The sequence below is a fragment of the Podarcis muralis genome, chromosome 1 (genome assembly GCF_964188315.1).
Source record: "Podarcis muralis chromosome 1, rPodMur119.hap1.1, whole genome shotgun sequence".
In the NCBI taxonomy this organism is placed as follows: domain Eukaryota; kingdom Metazoa; phylum Chordata; class Lepidosauria; order Squamata; family Lacertidae; genus Podarcis; species Podarcis muralis.
In genome coordinates this window covers 35,160,297-35,178,510 of record NC_135655.1, presented here as the reverse complement: position 1 = coordinate 35,178,510, position 18,214 = coordinate 35,160,297, and the positions used below count along the sequence as shown (strand labels likewise).

Sequence of the window (18,214 nt, the reverse complement as noted above, 5' to 3'; positions counted from 1 at the left end):
CTTGACTTCAAAGAAGGTGACTGAGGTGGAATTTAACTTCATCTGTGGCATATTCACATAACCACTTTTTTCAGACAAACGCATGAACACACACTCTGTTTTAAATCACACAAATCTAATTTTTCAGCACACTGAGATATGAATCACTTTAAGGGGGGGGAGACTCATAACTTGTCACATAATATTAATTTATCTCGCCATCTGAATGTTGGACGCCTTGCTTTGCTAGGTTGACTCTTTGGGCTTTTGTGGGGTTTGGTGAATAGGATGATGGGAGGAAGGACAGTAATTCTGATCTTCACTGATTGGGACCAGGGTCAGCGAAGGGCCACTTATCTCCACAGTTATAAACTTATGAAACTCTAAGAGCTACTCAGTGACCAATTTGGTTTTCACTGGCCTCCTGAATTATAAAAGAACTGGTGCCTCCCTTACTTATTGGAAATCATTCCGCAATAGGAATGCCAGCACTGACAAGGCTTTCTCCCTTGTTGTCAGACTCATAATTTTATCTGGTGGATGAAATGCACATCGTAGACTTAAAGCAGGTTCATTTTTGTTGTTGTTATTGTTGTTGTTTATTGCCCACCCTTCACTCTGAAGTCCCAGGGTGGGTTACAATACAATACAATATTAAAAACAGTTTTTAAAACTTAACAAGTACAAAAAAAGCAGCAGGAAAATATAGGTGCATTCATGACTGTCACTCTTGCATATTTGTCTATGGTTTCCCAGACTTCCTTCTTCATCAGGGGTCAGCAAACTTTTTCAGCAGGGGGCCGGTCCACTGTCCCTCAGACCTTGTGGGGGGCCAGACTATTTTTTGGGGGGGGGGATGAATGAATTCCTATGTCCCACAAATAACCCAGAGATGCATTTTAAATAAAATGACACATTCTACTCATGTAAAAGCACACTGATTCCAAGACTGTCCACGGACCGGATTTAGAAGGCGATTGGGCCGGATCCGGCCCCCGAGCCTTAGTTTGCCTACCCATGTTCTTCACTAACATGTAGCATTTGAAGTGGCCCTGAGACTCTTTAAATGAATCACAGCTGGCTGACCACCCAACTGCAAAAGCATCCCTGCACATTCATTTTTAGACCTAATTGTCCCTATAGTCTAACCATATAAACAGATCAAAAGTAAGCAGTAAACTAATAAAACAGGATGCAGCAATAATGAACTATATGCTATAAAGTTTTATCATTAAAAATTTTTATCACTAAAAGTTTTATCTTTTAGCACTAGCAACAAGGATCAGCACACATCACAAATAGTTTATATGAGCGTGCGGTGCATGCAACCCCCCCCCCCAAAAAAAAAGTTCCTATGACATTCTGAAGGTTAAGGCTGCAATGCTAAGGCTCCTGGGAAGCTGCCCCAGGGACCATACAATATATCAGGGTCTCCATCTCCAATGTCAGGCACAGGTATCTAATGTCGGGTCAGAGAAACCTCCAATGCCCTGGCCCAACAGATTCCAATGCTGAAAGCGGGTCAGCAGCAAGTTTGTGGGCAGGTTGAGTTAGAACAGGGAAACGGCTGGGATTCCTTGGATCCAAAGCTATCTCAGCCACCCAAATGTCCCCCCCAACCAGGTAATGATTTAGATTTAGATGCTATAATGTAGAATCTGGGGGGACAGTCCCCAGATTTACAAATCAGTCCCCATACAAAATCCATTGAAGTTGAAAAGTGTCCCCAGATTCATTGAAAAAAATCTGGAAACCTTACTATAACTTGCTGTGAAAATAAAGGATGAATCAATTGTTTAATTAATAAGGCAACTGATGAAGTGAAAGACCCTTCTGCCTGCCACTCATAATACACAGTGCTGGGATAAGTGGTAGCATGTCAGCTCCAGGTGGTTTTGGATGATGCCTATTATTTTGATCCATTCAAGTCTGGTTTTAGGCCTGGTTTTAGGACAGAAGGAGCCTTGGTTGCTCTAGTGGATGACAATTATCATTATCAGTATCATTATCATTATTATTTATACCCCGCCCATCCAGCTGGGTTTCCCCAACCGCTCTGGGCGTCTCCTAATTAAAAACAGATCAAAAACAGTATAAAATATCAAATATTAAAAACTTCCCTAAACAGGGCTGCCTTCAGATGTCTTCTAAAAGTCAGACAGTTGTTTTATTTCCTTGATGAGAGGGTGTTCCACAGGGCAGGCACCACTATCGAGAAGGCCCTCTGCCTGGTTCCCTATAACCTCACATCTTGCAGTAAGGGAACCACCAGAAGGCCCTCGGAGGTGGACCTCAGTGTCTGGGCTGAACGATGGGGGTGGAGACACTCCTTCAGTCAGAGGATGGACACAGGGACTACTACTTTTTTAGTTATCCTGGACCTCTCAGCAGTTGTCGTATTCTTCTGGATCACTTGTCTGGGCTGAGCATGGAAAGCTTGGTTTTACAATGATTCTGGTATTTCCTGGACAAGTGTTTTCAGACCATGGTGTGGGAAGGGCAGGACATCTCTCATGGCCACTAGCTTATGGGAAACCACAAGAGTTCATGTTCCCCCCACTCCCCGCCATGATTTTTAACATCAACATGGAATCATAAGGAAAAGTCATCTGGAATGAATGTTAGAATGATGTCGGATAGAAATTAAGAGGTTTCCAGCTGCAATGTTTTGAGTGACACGGGGGGGAAAGGTGCAGAAATAGGTTAAAAAATACTGATAAGGATTTGCTGAACTAACAATTGGAATTGGAATACAAAAAAGGGAGGTATGAGGAGGTGGGGAAAATATGTTAATGAAAAATAAGTATTGTGAATTCTATGTGTTTTTAAACTTTTTTGGTATTTTTCTGTTTTTTGGTATTTTTCTGTTTTTTGTTATAGTTTTTGTTATATTTTCCTTGTTTCTCTTTTCTTTTTGACTCTTTTTTATTGTATTAACTTTGAAAATTTTAATAAATATCTTTTTAAAAAAAAGTCATCTGGAGATTTGGATTGCCTCATCACCGGTATGTTGATAAAACCTCACTCTACCCTGCTGAGGGCATCTGGTCCCATTGAGCAGGCAGATTGAACATCAACACACACACACACACAGAGAGAGAGAGAGAGAGAGAGAGAGAGAGAGAGAGTGTTGGAGGGCAGCAGTGAAGGCAGGAGATGCTTCAACCAGCACCATATGTGGTTGTGGACTAGTTAAATGCTCCTGTTAATGGTACAGGCTGCTGAGAACAATGGGAGTGGCGAACCAGTCAACAGTTGCATGTTTGCTTCTAGATGAAGGTCACATCCTGCCATCTCCAAAAGGTTTCAGGTAAGGGAAAGGGTCACTGAACTCTACACAGTAATAGCCTGCAGTTCCTACTAATAAACTCTTTGACTGGAGGCTCCTTTCTCTAGCCCTCTCATGAAAAAGTAGAAACTGCTTAGTGATCTCCATTCTCTTATTTCCAGTTGACTCCCAGAATCAGGGAATCTTGATAACATGCCTGGTGAGCTCTCCAACAATATCTTCAAAGCAAGACAAGGCGTTTATGGTCACTTGCAATCATGCACAAATATTTGAAATAAAATTCACTTTTCTCTGAATCAAGAAGATTCAAGCATTTCAAATTTTGAAATTACTTATTATAGCAGTTATGTCAATGTGAGATTGCTTACTGTGCAATGCTATGGGGTTTAAAGATGACAGATTGTTAAGTAGTAACTCTAGTCACTAGGCAAGCCATTTGTCTATATTGTCCTGTCATGTGGTGAGAGGAACATAATTTTATTTTTATTTTTTATTTAACAAGTTTTATAGACTGTTTAATCAGAAAAACCTCATAAAACAATAAAAAGTATCCATAAGAACTTACTGTTAGAGTCAAAATTTAAAAACAAGAAGACACAAATTTAAAAATCGATAAAATCAACAGTTGTAAAGCAAATGTACATAATGAAATTACATGTCTTGAGTAGGTAAAGATAAAGGGACCCCTGACCGTTAGGTCCAGTCGTGGCTGACTCTGGGGTTGCGGCGCTCATCTCGCTTTATTGGCCAGAGCAGCACACGGAAAGGCCGTTTACCTTCCCACCAGAGTGGTACCTATTTATCTACTTGCACTTTTTGATGTGCTTTCGAACTGCTAGGTTGGCAGGAGCAGGGACCAAGCAACAGGAGCTCAGCCCATCGCGGGGATTCAAACCGCCAACCTTCTGATCAGCAAGTCCTAGGCTCTGTGGTTTAACCCACAGTGCCACCCAGCTTGCTTAAATACAAAAGGTTTTTTGCAGACATCAAAAACAGTACAATGAAGGTGCCTACCAAATATTAATTTTATAAAAAAAAACCTGTGGAGAAAACTGGAATGTTACACCTGGTAGAACAATACATACAATTTGTTTATCAAGTAGTAAGATGGATCTAAATAGTTGTTGTTGTTTTAATCCCTTACCCCAATACTTTCCATTCTCCTAAAATCTTCCTGTATCTGCCAGCTAGTTTCGACTTGGGATAGCAGAAGCTTTAAAATAATGGCTATGTTTTAAGAGATTATTGCCAAACCCACATTTTTTATTCCAGGGAGGCATTGTGATAGATGCCAGCATTTCAGTAATGATATAAGCAATCTGTAACCTATTATAATTTCCTTTCAGAATAACTTAATTTTCATATTGTTTTATATGACTGGAATTTTAATAGTGTTTTTAATTTAGGAAAAGAAGTATACTATGCATTACTAATTACACAGGAACAGGGATTAAATAGCAGCACCCTGAACCACATTTTTAAAAGAACAAACATTTTTTAAAGTACTTAACCCAGCATAAGGAGTGGCACCAAGAAATTAAAAAATGTCATGCTTAGATAATCATAGCTTTATAGACAAAAAACATGTAAAGAGGCATAAATTCTGTGCTTATTATTTGACTTATTTATTATACTGTACTGCTGGAGTCAAGCTGGAATAAATACAGGTGCTACTCATTGGCTAGCAATGCGAGAAATTTAATTGTTTTCAAGTAATTTAAAGATAATGTATTTGTATGTATATTTCAAAGCCCATAATTTGACAGGAGTAGTTATGCCAAAGTCACTCAGGTTGCATACCAATGAGTCAAGCAGAATTTCCTAAACAATCGAAACGTACTTAAAAGAAATTTGTTTGATGGCACTTGTATTTTTCACATGTAAGTAGAGTGAAAAGGAAAATAAGTTCTTGATTAGAAGTGTGGATATTTTTAATAATAAATGTCACATGCCATTTCCAAACTTGTCAGTGAGATGCCACACTCTTAAAAAGGAATCTTGGCAAGGGAGATGCTCATTGCAGCAATTGGGTGGATAATAGTATAAAAGGTATTGTTTTTAAATGAAGGGAACCAGTGCCCTATTTTGAAAGAACTCATAATCTATTTTAAACTGTCATTCTATGTTTCTGACTTGCAATTAGATGATATTTCCAAAATGTCAGTCTGAGATTTTCCTTCGACCGTCACCCTAATAAAATCTGACGGCAAGTGTATTATATCCAAACTCCCCCCACCCATAATTAGCATCAAAGATCCTCACTAAGGTTAATCAGGAAAGTTGTACAAAGGGTTTCCAATGAATGGCCATGAAAGCAGCAGTATGCCTTTAAAAACACCCTTGTAATATAGGCAAGATGGATGACAATCAGGAGACAAATGTATGAGCAAAGCTGTTTGGAGAGAATAGTTTTGTAGTGTATGATGTATGTTACGCAAATGAGCTTATTAGGACTCTCATCTATTTTATTATTGGTGCCCAATTTAATAGAGGCATTTAAAAAACAATATTTCTGCCTGACTCCTCGGAAGGAAGAAGATACATTGATATAATTGAAAGCAAATGATTGCATGTTGTGCCATTTAATCATGTCATTTTTCAGTGGCTGTTTTTTGCACTTCACTGCATGCTTATAGAATATTTAGCTTTATATAGATTAGGTTCCACCACCAGAAACTGAGCTCAGCGATTATTTTAGGCAACATTTTCTTTTAAGTTTGGAATCAGTTAAAAAAACAGCCAGATTTGTCGGTGTTTTCTTTAGAAGATTATAAGCCATCATTCACTTCTAGTATGTGGCATTTGGTTGTATTATTATTATGAAAGGTAACTTATTGCTAGTTGTTCTTTTCAAGTCTCTAATGGAAAACTTTATTTTTTCATCATTTACAGAGTGCATCTACAATAATTTTTAATACATGGGGCTCACCAAGACAGCAGGAAGAATTAGAAACATGCTCAAGAATCTTATGGAAAGCTTTCATTAACAGTCAGTTTTATAGATGTAGATGTTATCAAGATAACTGGTCATAAAAGAACATGGAATTAGTATGGAACCTATACATCCCAGTTTTCTAACTGCACTGTCCAATCTCCTAAAAAATCATTTCTAGACTTCGTACAGGGACCAGTCTATTAGAGACTATGAAACAGCCTTAGGCTGCAGTCTTACACAAATTTACCTCTATATTAGATCTTCTAATGTCCGGGTGAGAATGCAACTTTTTTACTCAGGCGTATCTCTACCCAGTGTCTGATTCTGAAAAGACTCACAGTAGAAGCTGATGATGGACAGCATTGGTTGGTTGGAACCAGTGCTTTTTTTCTTTTAAAAAAATGTTTAGGGGTACTCTCATTTTCCTATTCATATTGAAATATTGCCCCTCAGTGAGGCCAAACTTAGATTCACGAAATGTTTAGGGGTATGCGAACCCCTGTATCCCCCCAGAAAAAAATCACTTGTTGGAACCATTTATGAACCACTTGCCCACAATCCCCTCAAGCAGCTTTGTTACAGGTCAGGAGGTCCCAGTCTCAGTAAGGCTTTAGCGACATTTTCAGTTCTGAAGTGAACACAGCACTATGCAAGGCAGAAAAATTAGGAAGAATGGGGCAGCCTTGCATGTGTTGATTGGGGAGCTTGGAAGTATCGCCAACGTTTCATTGGTTGAAGCAACATTTGATTTGCTAGTATGCAAATTTGTGATGTAAAATGCTGGCAGGGTTTGTGAATGAGGCAGTTGCAGTCGCTTCTAGCTTTGATATTACCTTTGTGTTCCTGGAGAATTTTTAGCAATACACTTCAGGAAAGTAAATACAGGCAGGTTTAAGGAACATGAGAAAATGCATTCCAGCTCTAAATTGAATAATAAAGTTTGTGGGTATATTTTGGCATAAATAGTGGTTTTGAAATTTGTCATTCAACTTACTTAAAATTCAGAGATATTAAGGGGAGAGTGTTCCCTCATTCCAGAAATAATGGGATTTTGGCTATTATAAGAGTAAGGCAATTGAAACAGTTATAGGACGCATTTTATTAATAAGTAGAACATCTGTATAAAATGTCCACCTGCTGATAAACTGTGCAGTGTTACTTTACAATGAAATGCACTTAATCATTTTAAGACATCTTCTAATGACATCTTATTGGGATTAACATTTTGAACACAAATACTTTTAGGCATTAAAACACCCATTTTAAATGAGATTGCATTGTCTTGTTTACCCTTGTTCATTAATAAGCAATCTGTTAACTGCTAGAACACTCAAATTGTGGAAGTGCAAGCTGATTAGTAAGCAATCCAGCTATATCATGGATATAATCATATTTTTGTTGAAGACTTTCAGTTTAGCAATCAACTTCCCCTTTACCCAAAGGCATAAAAAGGTATGTACAGTGGTGCCCCGCAAGACGAATGCCTCGCAAGACGGAAAACCCACAAGACGAAAGGGTTTTCCGTTTTTGAGTTGCTTCGCAAGACGATTTTCCCTATGGGCTTGCTTCGCAAGACGAAACGTCTTGCTAGTCTTGCGATTTTTTTTCCGCCCCCCCCCCTTTTTCTAAGCCGCTAAGCCGCTAATAGCCTTTTAGCAGCTAAGCCGCTAAGCCTTTAATAGCCGCTAAACCACTAATAGCGCTAATCCGCTAAGCCGCTAATAGGGTTGCTTCGCAAGACGAAAAAACCGCTAGACGAAGAGAATCACGGAACGGATTCTTTTCGTCTTGCGAGGCACCACTGTATACATATAGATACATATATTAACACCATTGTTTTGCTTTAGGAATTCAGCTTTGTACTGGTTAGGAAACAGAAAACTTTCAGAGGGAGAGCTGCTTTTCTTATGCAGAAAATGTATTTAAGTGCAATCTTACTATTATTTTTAAACAATGGCAATATTTAGCTTTTCCTCTTGGAAGCAGCAGTGTCAGTTAGGAGGTTGCACCTAAAGAAGTCCATGTTTTTCAGTTACCAGCATCTCTAAACAGCTCAGATATTTTTCACAAGGCTTTTCTTATTAACTGTAATTCCCTACCCCCATCCCGCTGCTACCAAATTTTCCCTAAAAGGAAACCTAAAATGCTAGGGTGATAGCTTAGATTTTTCTCATGGGGTTATGTACTTTCATCTGTAGCATCCTGCAGAGAGAAACAGATGTTTTCACGGTGCACAATTTAAATTGCCTAGTAAGCTCCTGAATGTGAAGAAGTCTTCCGTGCTCTAATATGGTAGAAGATACTAGATCCACAGCAACTCAGTGAAGGAAACACAGTGTGTGGGAGCAGGGGAGGGGGGCTAGGCTGAAGAATACATCTTCCTAGACACTTGTGGTGGCATTTTCCCCTTGGTGTCTCTCTTCAAAAAGCACTTAACACACTGTAATGTTGACTGCAGATTTGCTCAGAACAGCACAGAAACAAAGGAAGCCATAGGGCAGACAGATCAGAAGAAAGAGAACTAGCTACTCGTCATGGTGGCTTTGTTCTACCTCCATTGTTGGATACCTGTTGCTGGGGGGGGGGGGGTCACAAGTGGGGCAAACACTGCTGAACTAAGGTCCTCCTTTTGGACTTTCTATAAACATCTGGCTGGTCACTGTAAGAACAGGATTGTCAGGTCCCAAAACACAACAAAAACAAAATGCAACTTGCAAGTAAGAAAGAGATCTTTATTCAGGCTCAGCAACAAGCATAAGGTCCAAAAACCAAGATTCCAAGGTACATGAGTAGGCCAAGAGGTTCATATTTTAATGGAAGCTAAAAAAATGTTCCAACAGTTAGCAGGGAGGACCTCTCACCTTCATCCCTGGTTGCCACACTTCCAGCCCTCCACCTGCTTCTCCACCGTCTTCATCTTGAGCTGCCAAACCATGCCAGATCCTGATGGAGCCAAAGGGCCCATGACACGGATGATGAAGTAGATGGCGTTTTGGATTGTTCCAGCAGGGCTCTTCTTGTGTTCTTTTTTTGCAACAGAGGGACACGGGTGTGTGAAAACTGTAAGAAAGAAAGAAAATGTTTCCTTGGTTGAATTACAAGTTGAAATGTCTCTGTTATCCCACATCTTTCCGATGCAATCAACTTCAAAATATTTAAATCTATAACATATGGAACTGTTCAAAAGTTTTGCTGGCCCGTTATACCAAAATTCAGAGAGTTGTGGAAGTGCTGAAATCATACCTTTATTAGAGCCTACAAACACTCAGACCAGGGAAGAGTTGCATGTACCGGTAATTCAAAAGCTGGTACCCTGCCTTGTGAACCTTGGTTGATCCTGATATGGCCCATGTTTTGCCAACCCTTTGTCTTTTATATATGGTAGTGTTTCAGTATTCCTATATGTTTGCGGTGTTGATTTTTAAAAGGTGTCTTGGTAAATTCTACTGATAGTTTCTAAATTTCAGTACTATATGTGTTTCATATGGAGAGGACTTCTCAGGGGTCGGGAAGACCATTTGGCCTGGGGCCTCAAGCTCAAAAGGGGGCTCAGATTTTATTTTATTTTTAGACACTTGTATTTTTGGCATTCAATAAGTTTGACAACTTGCCTTTTGGAAAGCGGGAAGGGAAGACGTGCTGGGGCTTCCTCTTGGCTTGCTTTGCTGTCTGCTGGAAAGGTGTGTGTGTGTGTGTGTGTGTGTGTGTGTGTGTGTGTAGATACATTTGCTGTTGCATTGATTTTGCTGTCTTTTCCTGCTCTGGCATTGGCTGCAGTGTTAACTTCTCTTTGTAGGAAGGCTAAATCTGGGCTGTTGCACACTGTGAGAAAATTGGGAGAGGAGAGGGATTAATAATAATAATAATAATAATAATAATAATAATAATAATAATAATAATAATAATTTATTTATACCCCGCCCATCTGGCTGAGTTTCCCCAGCCACTCTGGGCGGCTTCCAATCGAATGTTAAAAACAATACAGCATTAAATATTAAAAACTTCCCTAAACAGGGCTGCCTTCAGATGACTTTTAAAGATAAGATAGCTACTTATTTCCTTCACATCTGAAGGGAAGGCGTTCCACAGGGCGGGTGCCACTACCAAGAAGGCCCTATGTCTGGTTCCCTGTAACCTCACTTCTCGCATTGAGGGAACCGCCAGAAGGCCCTCGGCACTGGATCTCAGTGTCCGGGCTGAACAATGGGGGTGGAGACGCTCCTTCAGGTATACAGGGCTGAGGCCGTTTAGTTCTCATCCTGTTTGTTTGTTTGTTTGTTTGTTTGTTTGTTTGTTTGTTTGTTTGTTGCTGGGGCTCTTGACTGCCTACCTGGTTTGTTCATGGAGGGGCTTTTTGCGGGGAGGGGTGATAATAAATAAGCAGTACAAATACAAATATGAATTTGAATGCTCATGCGCTGCAGAGCACCTGAATGAAGTTCATGAACTGGTGCTCCATGGACCACAGTTTTGGAACCCCTGCTATAAGGTATGGTGTTGCATAATATTCTTAAAGCAGCAGCAACACTGGACTCTGCAAGTGACTGCTGAATTCTTATACTTATAAAGTGCATTGACACTGACCATTCTTCTGTCCACAGTCCCTCTGCTGCGAAATTAAGCAGAGACGCCGAGGCGTGGGCTCAGTGTTGCGTTTGTGCCAGCACCTCCTTAATGACCAGGATACCTGTAACCTGAACGCAGATCACCAGTCAATGCAGCTGATAATTGTAAATCTTGAAAGGAGGTGGGAAGCCATCGTCATGCAAGCTGTCCAGTGGCAAACTAGACTGCAGAAGAAGTTGGCAAAGCATTCCGTAAGTGACACCTGCTTGATGTTCCTTCCCTTCCAATGCATTCACCTGGGGCATTTCCCCAGCACCTTAAAATCCTTCCTTGTTCCCCTTGATATCTTCACTGAAGGTGCAACAGCGAGCCAAATAATTAGGCTTCTGAACCTTTCTCCCCAAACATATAATGATCCTGTCAATGGAACCAACTGATTAATGGGCTATGAACACGTTGCACAAACTCAAGTTCTGTTTTTAAACACATAGATTCTGACCCTTTTAAGGCACTGAATGGATTTTGTGGAATTGAAATCAATGGCAGATAAGGGTAGTCGATGGTTTTCTGGATTAGACCAAAACCATGTATTGTTGTTTGTAATATGATACACTTCAATCATTTGTCTAGATCTCTATAAAGCAGCCCCAGGACTTATTCTGAACATCCCGTTTGTCCAGCACTAGTCTGCATCTATATGCTTTAGCCCATCAATTCCAACCTTATTGCCAAACAAAGTTAGAGAGCATGGAATAAGTACTATGGAAATAATGGTACCTGAAGAAGTGAGCATGCACACGAAAGCTCATACCAATAACAAAATTAGTTGGCCTCTAAGGAGCTATTGGAAGGAATTTTTTTATTATGGAAATAAGTGTTTTGTATGGCTTCAAAATATTAAAGTTGGAATTGTTCTACATGTAATCTACTTCAGCCTGTCCTGAGACAAGCTATCCAATATTGAAAGCATCCTCAATACATGCTCGTCCAACCTTTCGTTGAAGACCTGTGGAATTCTGACATTGCTTGCAACAGACAGATTGAAAAGTGTCTCGCTTTTATAGCAGCATTCCTAAAGGAGCTCATGACATAAATAGAACACCACAGGGGCAGCTGTGGGTTGGTGCCTTTGTTGGACCCCATCCCTCTATTAGAGCCAAATCAGGACCTTGCTCTGGTCCTTTCTTTACAGGGTAGTGGTGCAGAGACTGCCCATCTGATCCAGAAGCTCTATTCCCCTTAAAATAGCAGCAGTTGGCAAAAAGCTGTATTGTTTTTGTTGTGTTGTGCTCTCACTTTTTCACCTTCTGGTGCCGACTGTTCTCTTTTGCCTGAAGCAGAGGCAAGCGGCAACTGTGAAAAAGCTCTGCAGGCTGCTGAACACACGTGTAAAAGCGCCACTGCAGCCGGAGCTACTCTCATCTTTGCCATGCGAGCTGCTGCTGCTCGGTTTAGCTGCAGTTCCTCTAAATAAGCTGCTACGTGCTAATTAAAGGCTAGTGCTGCTCTTGCAGCAGGAGTGAAGTAGTCTTGTGGCTCTATTTGGATAGGAATCGATCGGGAGGTGAGGTAGGGGGAGTGTAAAAGCACTGTGTGTTTTCTTGATGTCAGGATGCCAGAGAACTTCACAAGCTCCACACTGCTTTGTTCCCACTTTGCCTGGGGTAACCTAGACTTCTTTGCTGGACTGAATTACATTTCACCTGGTAGGGAATGCAACTGGTGAGAAATGGCAGCCATTAAGAACTCTCCATATAGGTTTTATTTTTCGTTTTGGGGAGGTCTCTTGCTACGAACACATGCATTCCATATGAAAACAGGGCTAGTTTCCAAATCTACCATTTTCTTAGATGATAAAAAGAGTTCTTAGAATCAGGATGCCGTAGCTGGAACTGAAATTAGCTAGTCTCTCTTGCATTCTTTTTCTCTCCCTCCCCTGCCGTCTCCCAATTCCAAGCTGGCATGCTACAACATTTCCTTTCATTCAGTTCCTGTGTAGTCATTTCTTGGGCTGATCCCAAGATTGCTTTCTCTGCTTTGCCTATCTCTCTGCACTTGATGGTGTGCCAGTCTTGGCACATGAATGGTATCCCCGGGAAACAAGTATATAGTTTTTTTATTTGAGGTTGTCCACAATATACTGTAATATATGAAAACAAATGGGATGTGTTTACATCTCTGATGGCATCAGACTCGGTGTTGGCAAGAGTCATTGACAGTGCAAATGCTGGCCTGGTTGATTAGATGTGTTACGGAAGTTCAGGAGTTGCTTCCATCTTCTGTTCTTTTAATACATCTATCAACATTTTCCTTTGACCATTTTCCTTTTCATGGTCCCTAATGGCAACCTATTATTCATGCTCGGGGGTTATGTTGAAATTATTTGTAAAGAGCTTGGAGATATATATACGGTATATATTTAGTAACTTTTTAAAAGAACTTTTTGCTGCCTTTTAAAAGAGCTTTTTACAATATCCAGTTTTCCCCAAAACACAAAGTTTCTTTAGGATTGATAGCAGAAGACAGTTTGTTTCTCATATTGTCAGTGTATGTCAATATGAAAGTTGGCATTGAATTGCTGTGGTTTTTCCTTAAAATTCTAGAGCAATCCCCAATACACTTACCCCATCCAGTCATGTGTCAAGTCTATTTGCATAAAGTTTATTTCATTTAATTCATTCGTTTGATTAAGTGAAAAGGATTTGTGAATAAGTCAGACTACCTGCCTATGAAATGGAATTCCAGGAGTGGTTTAACAATCAATCCTTCTTCCCAGGGAACTCTGGGAACTGTAACTCAGAGAGGGAAATAGGGCTCGCCTAACAGCTATCAGCACCCTAAACAAAGTTCCCAGAATTCATTGGGGAAAGCCATGGCGGGAAAGTTGTATAATAGTACTTTAAATGTACGGTGTGGATGTGGTTTGGGTGTAATGTTCTCCTAGTAGCGGCTCTACCCAAATTCTGTCCCAGCAGAAGTGTCCAGACCCTTTTCAAAGACGGCCCTGTTTAGTGCTTGTTAGAGTCATCCAGTTTGGATGTAATCATAGTATTCTTCCCTAGGAACAGAAGCAGTGGGTTAACCAACCTAAGTTAGTAAAAATACACTCATGGTCACAGCTGCCAACAAAAAGATTGACAGGTCGTCCAAAGTGCCACTTGTCCCATACCTAGGCAGCAAAGGTCCAAGCAGTTTCCCACTTGATCAATGCTTTCTAGACCCAGGTCTGAGCGGTTTCCCCTGGTCCCGCTCCTTTCCCAGGAAAAACCTTCTCCTTGTAGAAGCTGCTCATATAAGCAGAATTGCCAGGGCTACAAATGAGGGTTTAGGCAAAACAGCTCTTCCAAAAGAGAGACTGTTGTTCTTTTCACTTCATTATCTGTGATTTCACTGTCCTTGCCTTGAAATCTGTCACATATAAGAGGCCACTGTTCATTCCCCCCCCCCCTACACAACTGAAGAAGCTGTTAGTTGCCACATTTTGAGTTGGTATCATTTAGGTTTGGGATGCCTGCCTGACTGAAGTCTGTTCCTGGCTCTCTGCAATATTTCTGACTTAGATTATTCATGTGGATTTGAGAAACGCTTCCTTTCCATCATGCAAATTTTCCTCTGCTGCCGAACGCTTCTGTAAGTACACTGTGCTATGTGTCCAGCTCAATTCCCATGTGCATTGGCTTTGAAAGTATGCTGTACATCCAGCCACATAATTGAAAATAATAAGGCCACAATAAATGGGATGGCCTTAGGGTATAACACCCAAGGGATTCAATTGGTGTCACTCTGCATCAATGTCCATGCATCATGGTAATTGAGGTAACATAACCAATTACCACATTTTAATTAGAGTTGTAAGAACTTGGAAAAATCTGCAGTGGTGAGACAGCTCACTTAAAAAAACAACAACACCAAGCATTTGCTTTCCATAAGCCCTTTTTCTTGGATGCTTATTCTTAGGAGTCAAAGAGGTTGCTGAAAGTACCATTTGAGAGGAGGTTGGGAAAAAATCCAGATTCTTTTTAATGAATGGAAAGCAAACCTGGAAACAAAAATGTGCTAAAACGCTGCATTCCTGCTAAGCTGATATCCTCATCCACTTCTTCTTTTGTGCTTCCCTGACACTTTTAGGGAAAGAAAACAGTTGTTCATAAAGTTGGCCCTCAATGAAGTGTCCTTGTTCTCTGCCTTTCCCATTGGTGAAATGCTTTTTTTAAAAAAAAAATCAATAGCATGGTGCTCATTACTCATGTTGAAAAATCACCTATAGAAGAATGATGCACAAGTTATCACGTTGTTGTTTTGATACACATCACCACTCGATACTAACAGCACTTGGCATCTGAAATGGCCTAATTGCGAACTAAATAATTATTTTGTGAAGCAAGAACAAATGGCAAAAGAAGTAGCATAAGAATTTACTATAGACCTCATTCTGCAAGCTGGTGTGAAAACCAGGAAAGAAAACACAGCCAGCATCCTGTGGAAATTACTTGCTCCATTTATGTTCCATTAATACCAGATACTTGATATAAGCCTTCCACGAGCATGTGTGTCCACAGGATTTTTTCAGGGAGGGGCACAGAAAACACTTTAAATATGAGAGAGAATGTTTGTCTATAAAATGTTTGAATTCTTTTCATTTACCTTTTTGTGACCTTATTTTAAACCTTTGACTACTGCTACTACTGCAATGACTACTATTCCACATTTTAAGTATATTTTGTTGGCATCTGTCTGTCTTGGGAGACAATGGAAGGGTGCACCTTTGGGGCTAAGTCAAACCATTGGAGAGTTACAGCACCTGCTATGGCTGTAGAGACCGATATGAGAGAGAGATGTTTTGTTGCAGGTGGGGCAGATGAAGTTGTCCGGTGGTCCTGATGCAGGTGTACCAGTTTCACCAATTATTGTTAATCTTAACTGGATTTAAAATGCTGAATTATCCCATTGGTATACCTGTTACATTCAGTTTGTATGGAGAAAACAGTACAGGGTGTTACATTTTTAAATAAGCAGGAAGATAAAATTGATTCAATTTATATATCTATATATTCACACATATACTAAATTAACAGCACAATTCTGGCCACATCTACTCAGAACTAAGTCCTATTGAATTCTAATGTATTTACTCCTAGATAGGTGGGGTTAGGATTGCAGCCTAAATAACAATGACATTTCTCTATAATGCTGACAATGATTTGTCTATACAGTGGTACCTCGGGTTACATATGCTTCATGTTACATACGCTTCAGGTCACAGACCCCACCAACCCAGAAATATTACCTCAGGTTAAGAACTTTGCTTCAGGATGAGAATAGAAATCGTGCTCCGGCGGTGTGGCAGCAGCAGGAGGCCCCATTAGCTAAAGTGGTGCTTCAGGTTAAGAACAGTTTCAGGTTAAGAACAGCCCTCCGGAACGAATTAAGTATGTAACCAGAGGTACCACTGTATAGACAAATCATTGTCAGCATTATAGAGAAATGTCATTGTTATTTATTTATATGAGACTTCACTGCATTTATTTAGACTGTAGGAGTCTCTGTTTTTGTAGTCTATTGTTTGTTAATACTGTAAGAGAGTCCGTTAGATAGCAATACCTGCATAAAAGGTCACAGGTTCTAATTTTCAGCTTAACTGTTTTGAATTACAGTTTTGAATGTCTCTGATTTTGAATTTTGCTAGAAAAACTGGTTCCCTCCCACACACTTGCTTTGGAGTGAGTTCTATTGATCTCAGTTGTATAACTTCAGTTTTGATTTTAATCTGTGCCAAGGGGTATGCTCACAGTATGTTTAAACATAAACAACAAAATTGAGGGTACTTTGAAGCTCTTACTTCTGAAAGCAGATACCAGTGTACTAAAACATGAGTAAATGATTCCTGTATTTTCACTTCCATTTCCTAGTATAGCAGGACATCTTAGCATCTAGCTAAGTTTGCATCAAGTAAACACTCAGAATTATTGTGACATTATAATATGCCAAAACAGTCCAGCATATGTTAGCATATTGATATTTATTTTCTTTGCAATCTAGCATTTGTCTATGGGAAAAATACACTTTTGAGAGAGGATGCCTAAATAAGAATTGTGTATTGTTGCCTAAGTGTGTGTGTGTGTGTGTGTGTGTGTGTGTGTGTGTGTGTGTAATTAGATGGATGGACTGACATAAGCATATACACAAACATCTACAGTGTACCTATTTCCCCATATATATTTTAACGTTCCTATGTGTTTCTATATATATTTCACAGTAAAATGTCACTCCCGAGAAAGGTAAATTGATGGTTATGTAGAATTTTTCATTTTCTTTATCTATACAGCATTTGTATCATCACAGGAGTTCTAATCCATATTCAGGTCTCCATATTTGGTGTGCAGTAATATGTAAATTACCTAGCCAGCTGCATTAAGCAGTGTTTGTTTATTCTATTTCTTTTGGCACTGTGTGCACCTGAACCTCTGCCAAAAAAAGAGGGAAAAAACCCTGGCTGCTTCAGGGAACACTGTTCTGGAGAAGGGAAGTTTTGAAAGGAAACAGCACATCACAAATGAAACTGCACAGTTTGAAAGCATCAAAATCAAACCAAACTTTCTGTTCCTGGAAATATTGGTGTTTACAATGTAAAAAAATGATGTGTTTGTTATAATATAATGAGGACACTGAATCTCTTTAGAAGGCTCTGTTTGCACTGACTCTGTAAACAAAGATGCTCCGCTGAGAGCCTGCTACATTTGGCAGTTGGCTGCAACGAGTGAAAGATGAACATGGGAAGTTTAAGGGAAATAATTTCAACACGGCATATTCATTTCTCTGAATGTGTGGCATTTGAATGTGTTTGGACTTGGACAGCTGTGGAGCTTAAGTGTTAAAAAAATGGCATTAATGATGCATCGAGCTCTCCCCGCTTATACTGGCAGAGTCCTCCTTCCAGTCTTCCAGTCTGACACTTCCTCTTTTATCCAGCCAGCTAATTTCCCCTCTTTTGTGAGGAGTAACTGTTTTCACACTACTGCTTACCCAGCAAGCCTCCTCATTGTTTCATGCTTAATTATCTTCTTGAGCTTCACCTTCTCAAGTGAAGAGAAAGAGACTTGGGCCTCCCCATGACTCTAATGAAAGCTCAGTTTTATAGATGCACTGTGTGAATAAATGCAGTGTCTGATCTAGCAACATAATAAATGAGTTCCTAAAGTTTATGGAGTCATCGCTTATGCAGTCAGTTTACTCAGCAATGTTGAAAGATGCCGAATTTTTGCAGTTCAAAATTATTAGTAGTAGTACTGTTGTTATTATTACTATTGGGGGACGACGACGCTGTAATTCATCGTGGAACTAGGAGCCATGAACATATCCCCAGAATGCTACAGATTGTACAAAAATACATCGCATTTAGTGCACACACAGACCTGATACACTTAGATAATGGGAAATTGTATCAG

The 18,214-nt window shown here is 39.9% G+C and overlaps 1 protein-coding gene across 5 annotated transcripts in view; it reads left to right on the top strand.

Moving 5' to 3' along the window:
- AKAP6 (A-kinase anchoring protein 6) overlaps nucleotides 1–18,214 on the top strand; it is a 251,727-nt gene that overhangs the window by 213,057 nt on the left and 20,456 nt on the right. For all 5 annotated transcript variants that reach the window (XM_028721043.2, XM_028721039.2, XM_077926121.1 and 2 more), the window contains exon 12: nucleotides 10,805–11,020. In XM_028721043.2, coding sequence (XP_028576876.2) covers nucleotides 10,805–11,020 — 216 coding nt within the window. The remainder of the gene's footprint in view (nucleotides 1–10,804; nucleotides 11,021–18,214) is intronic.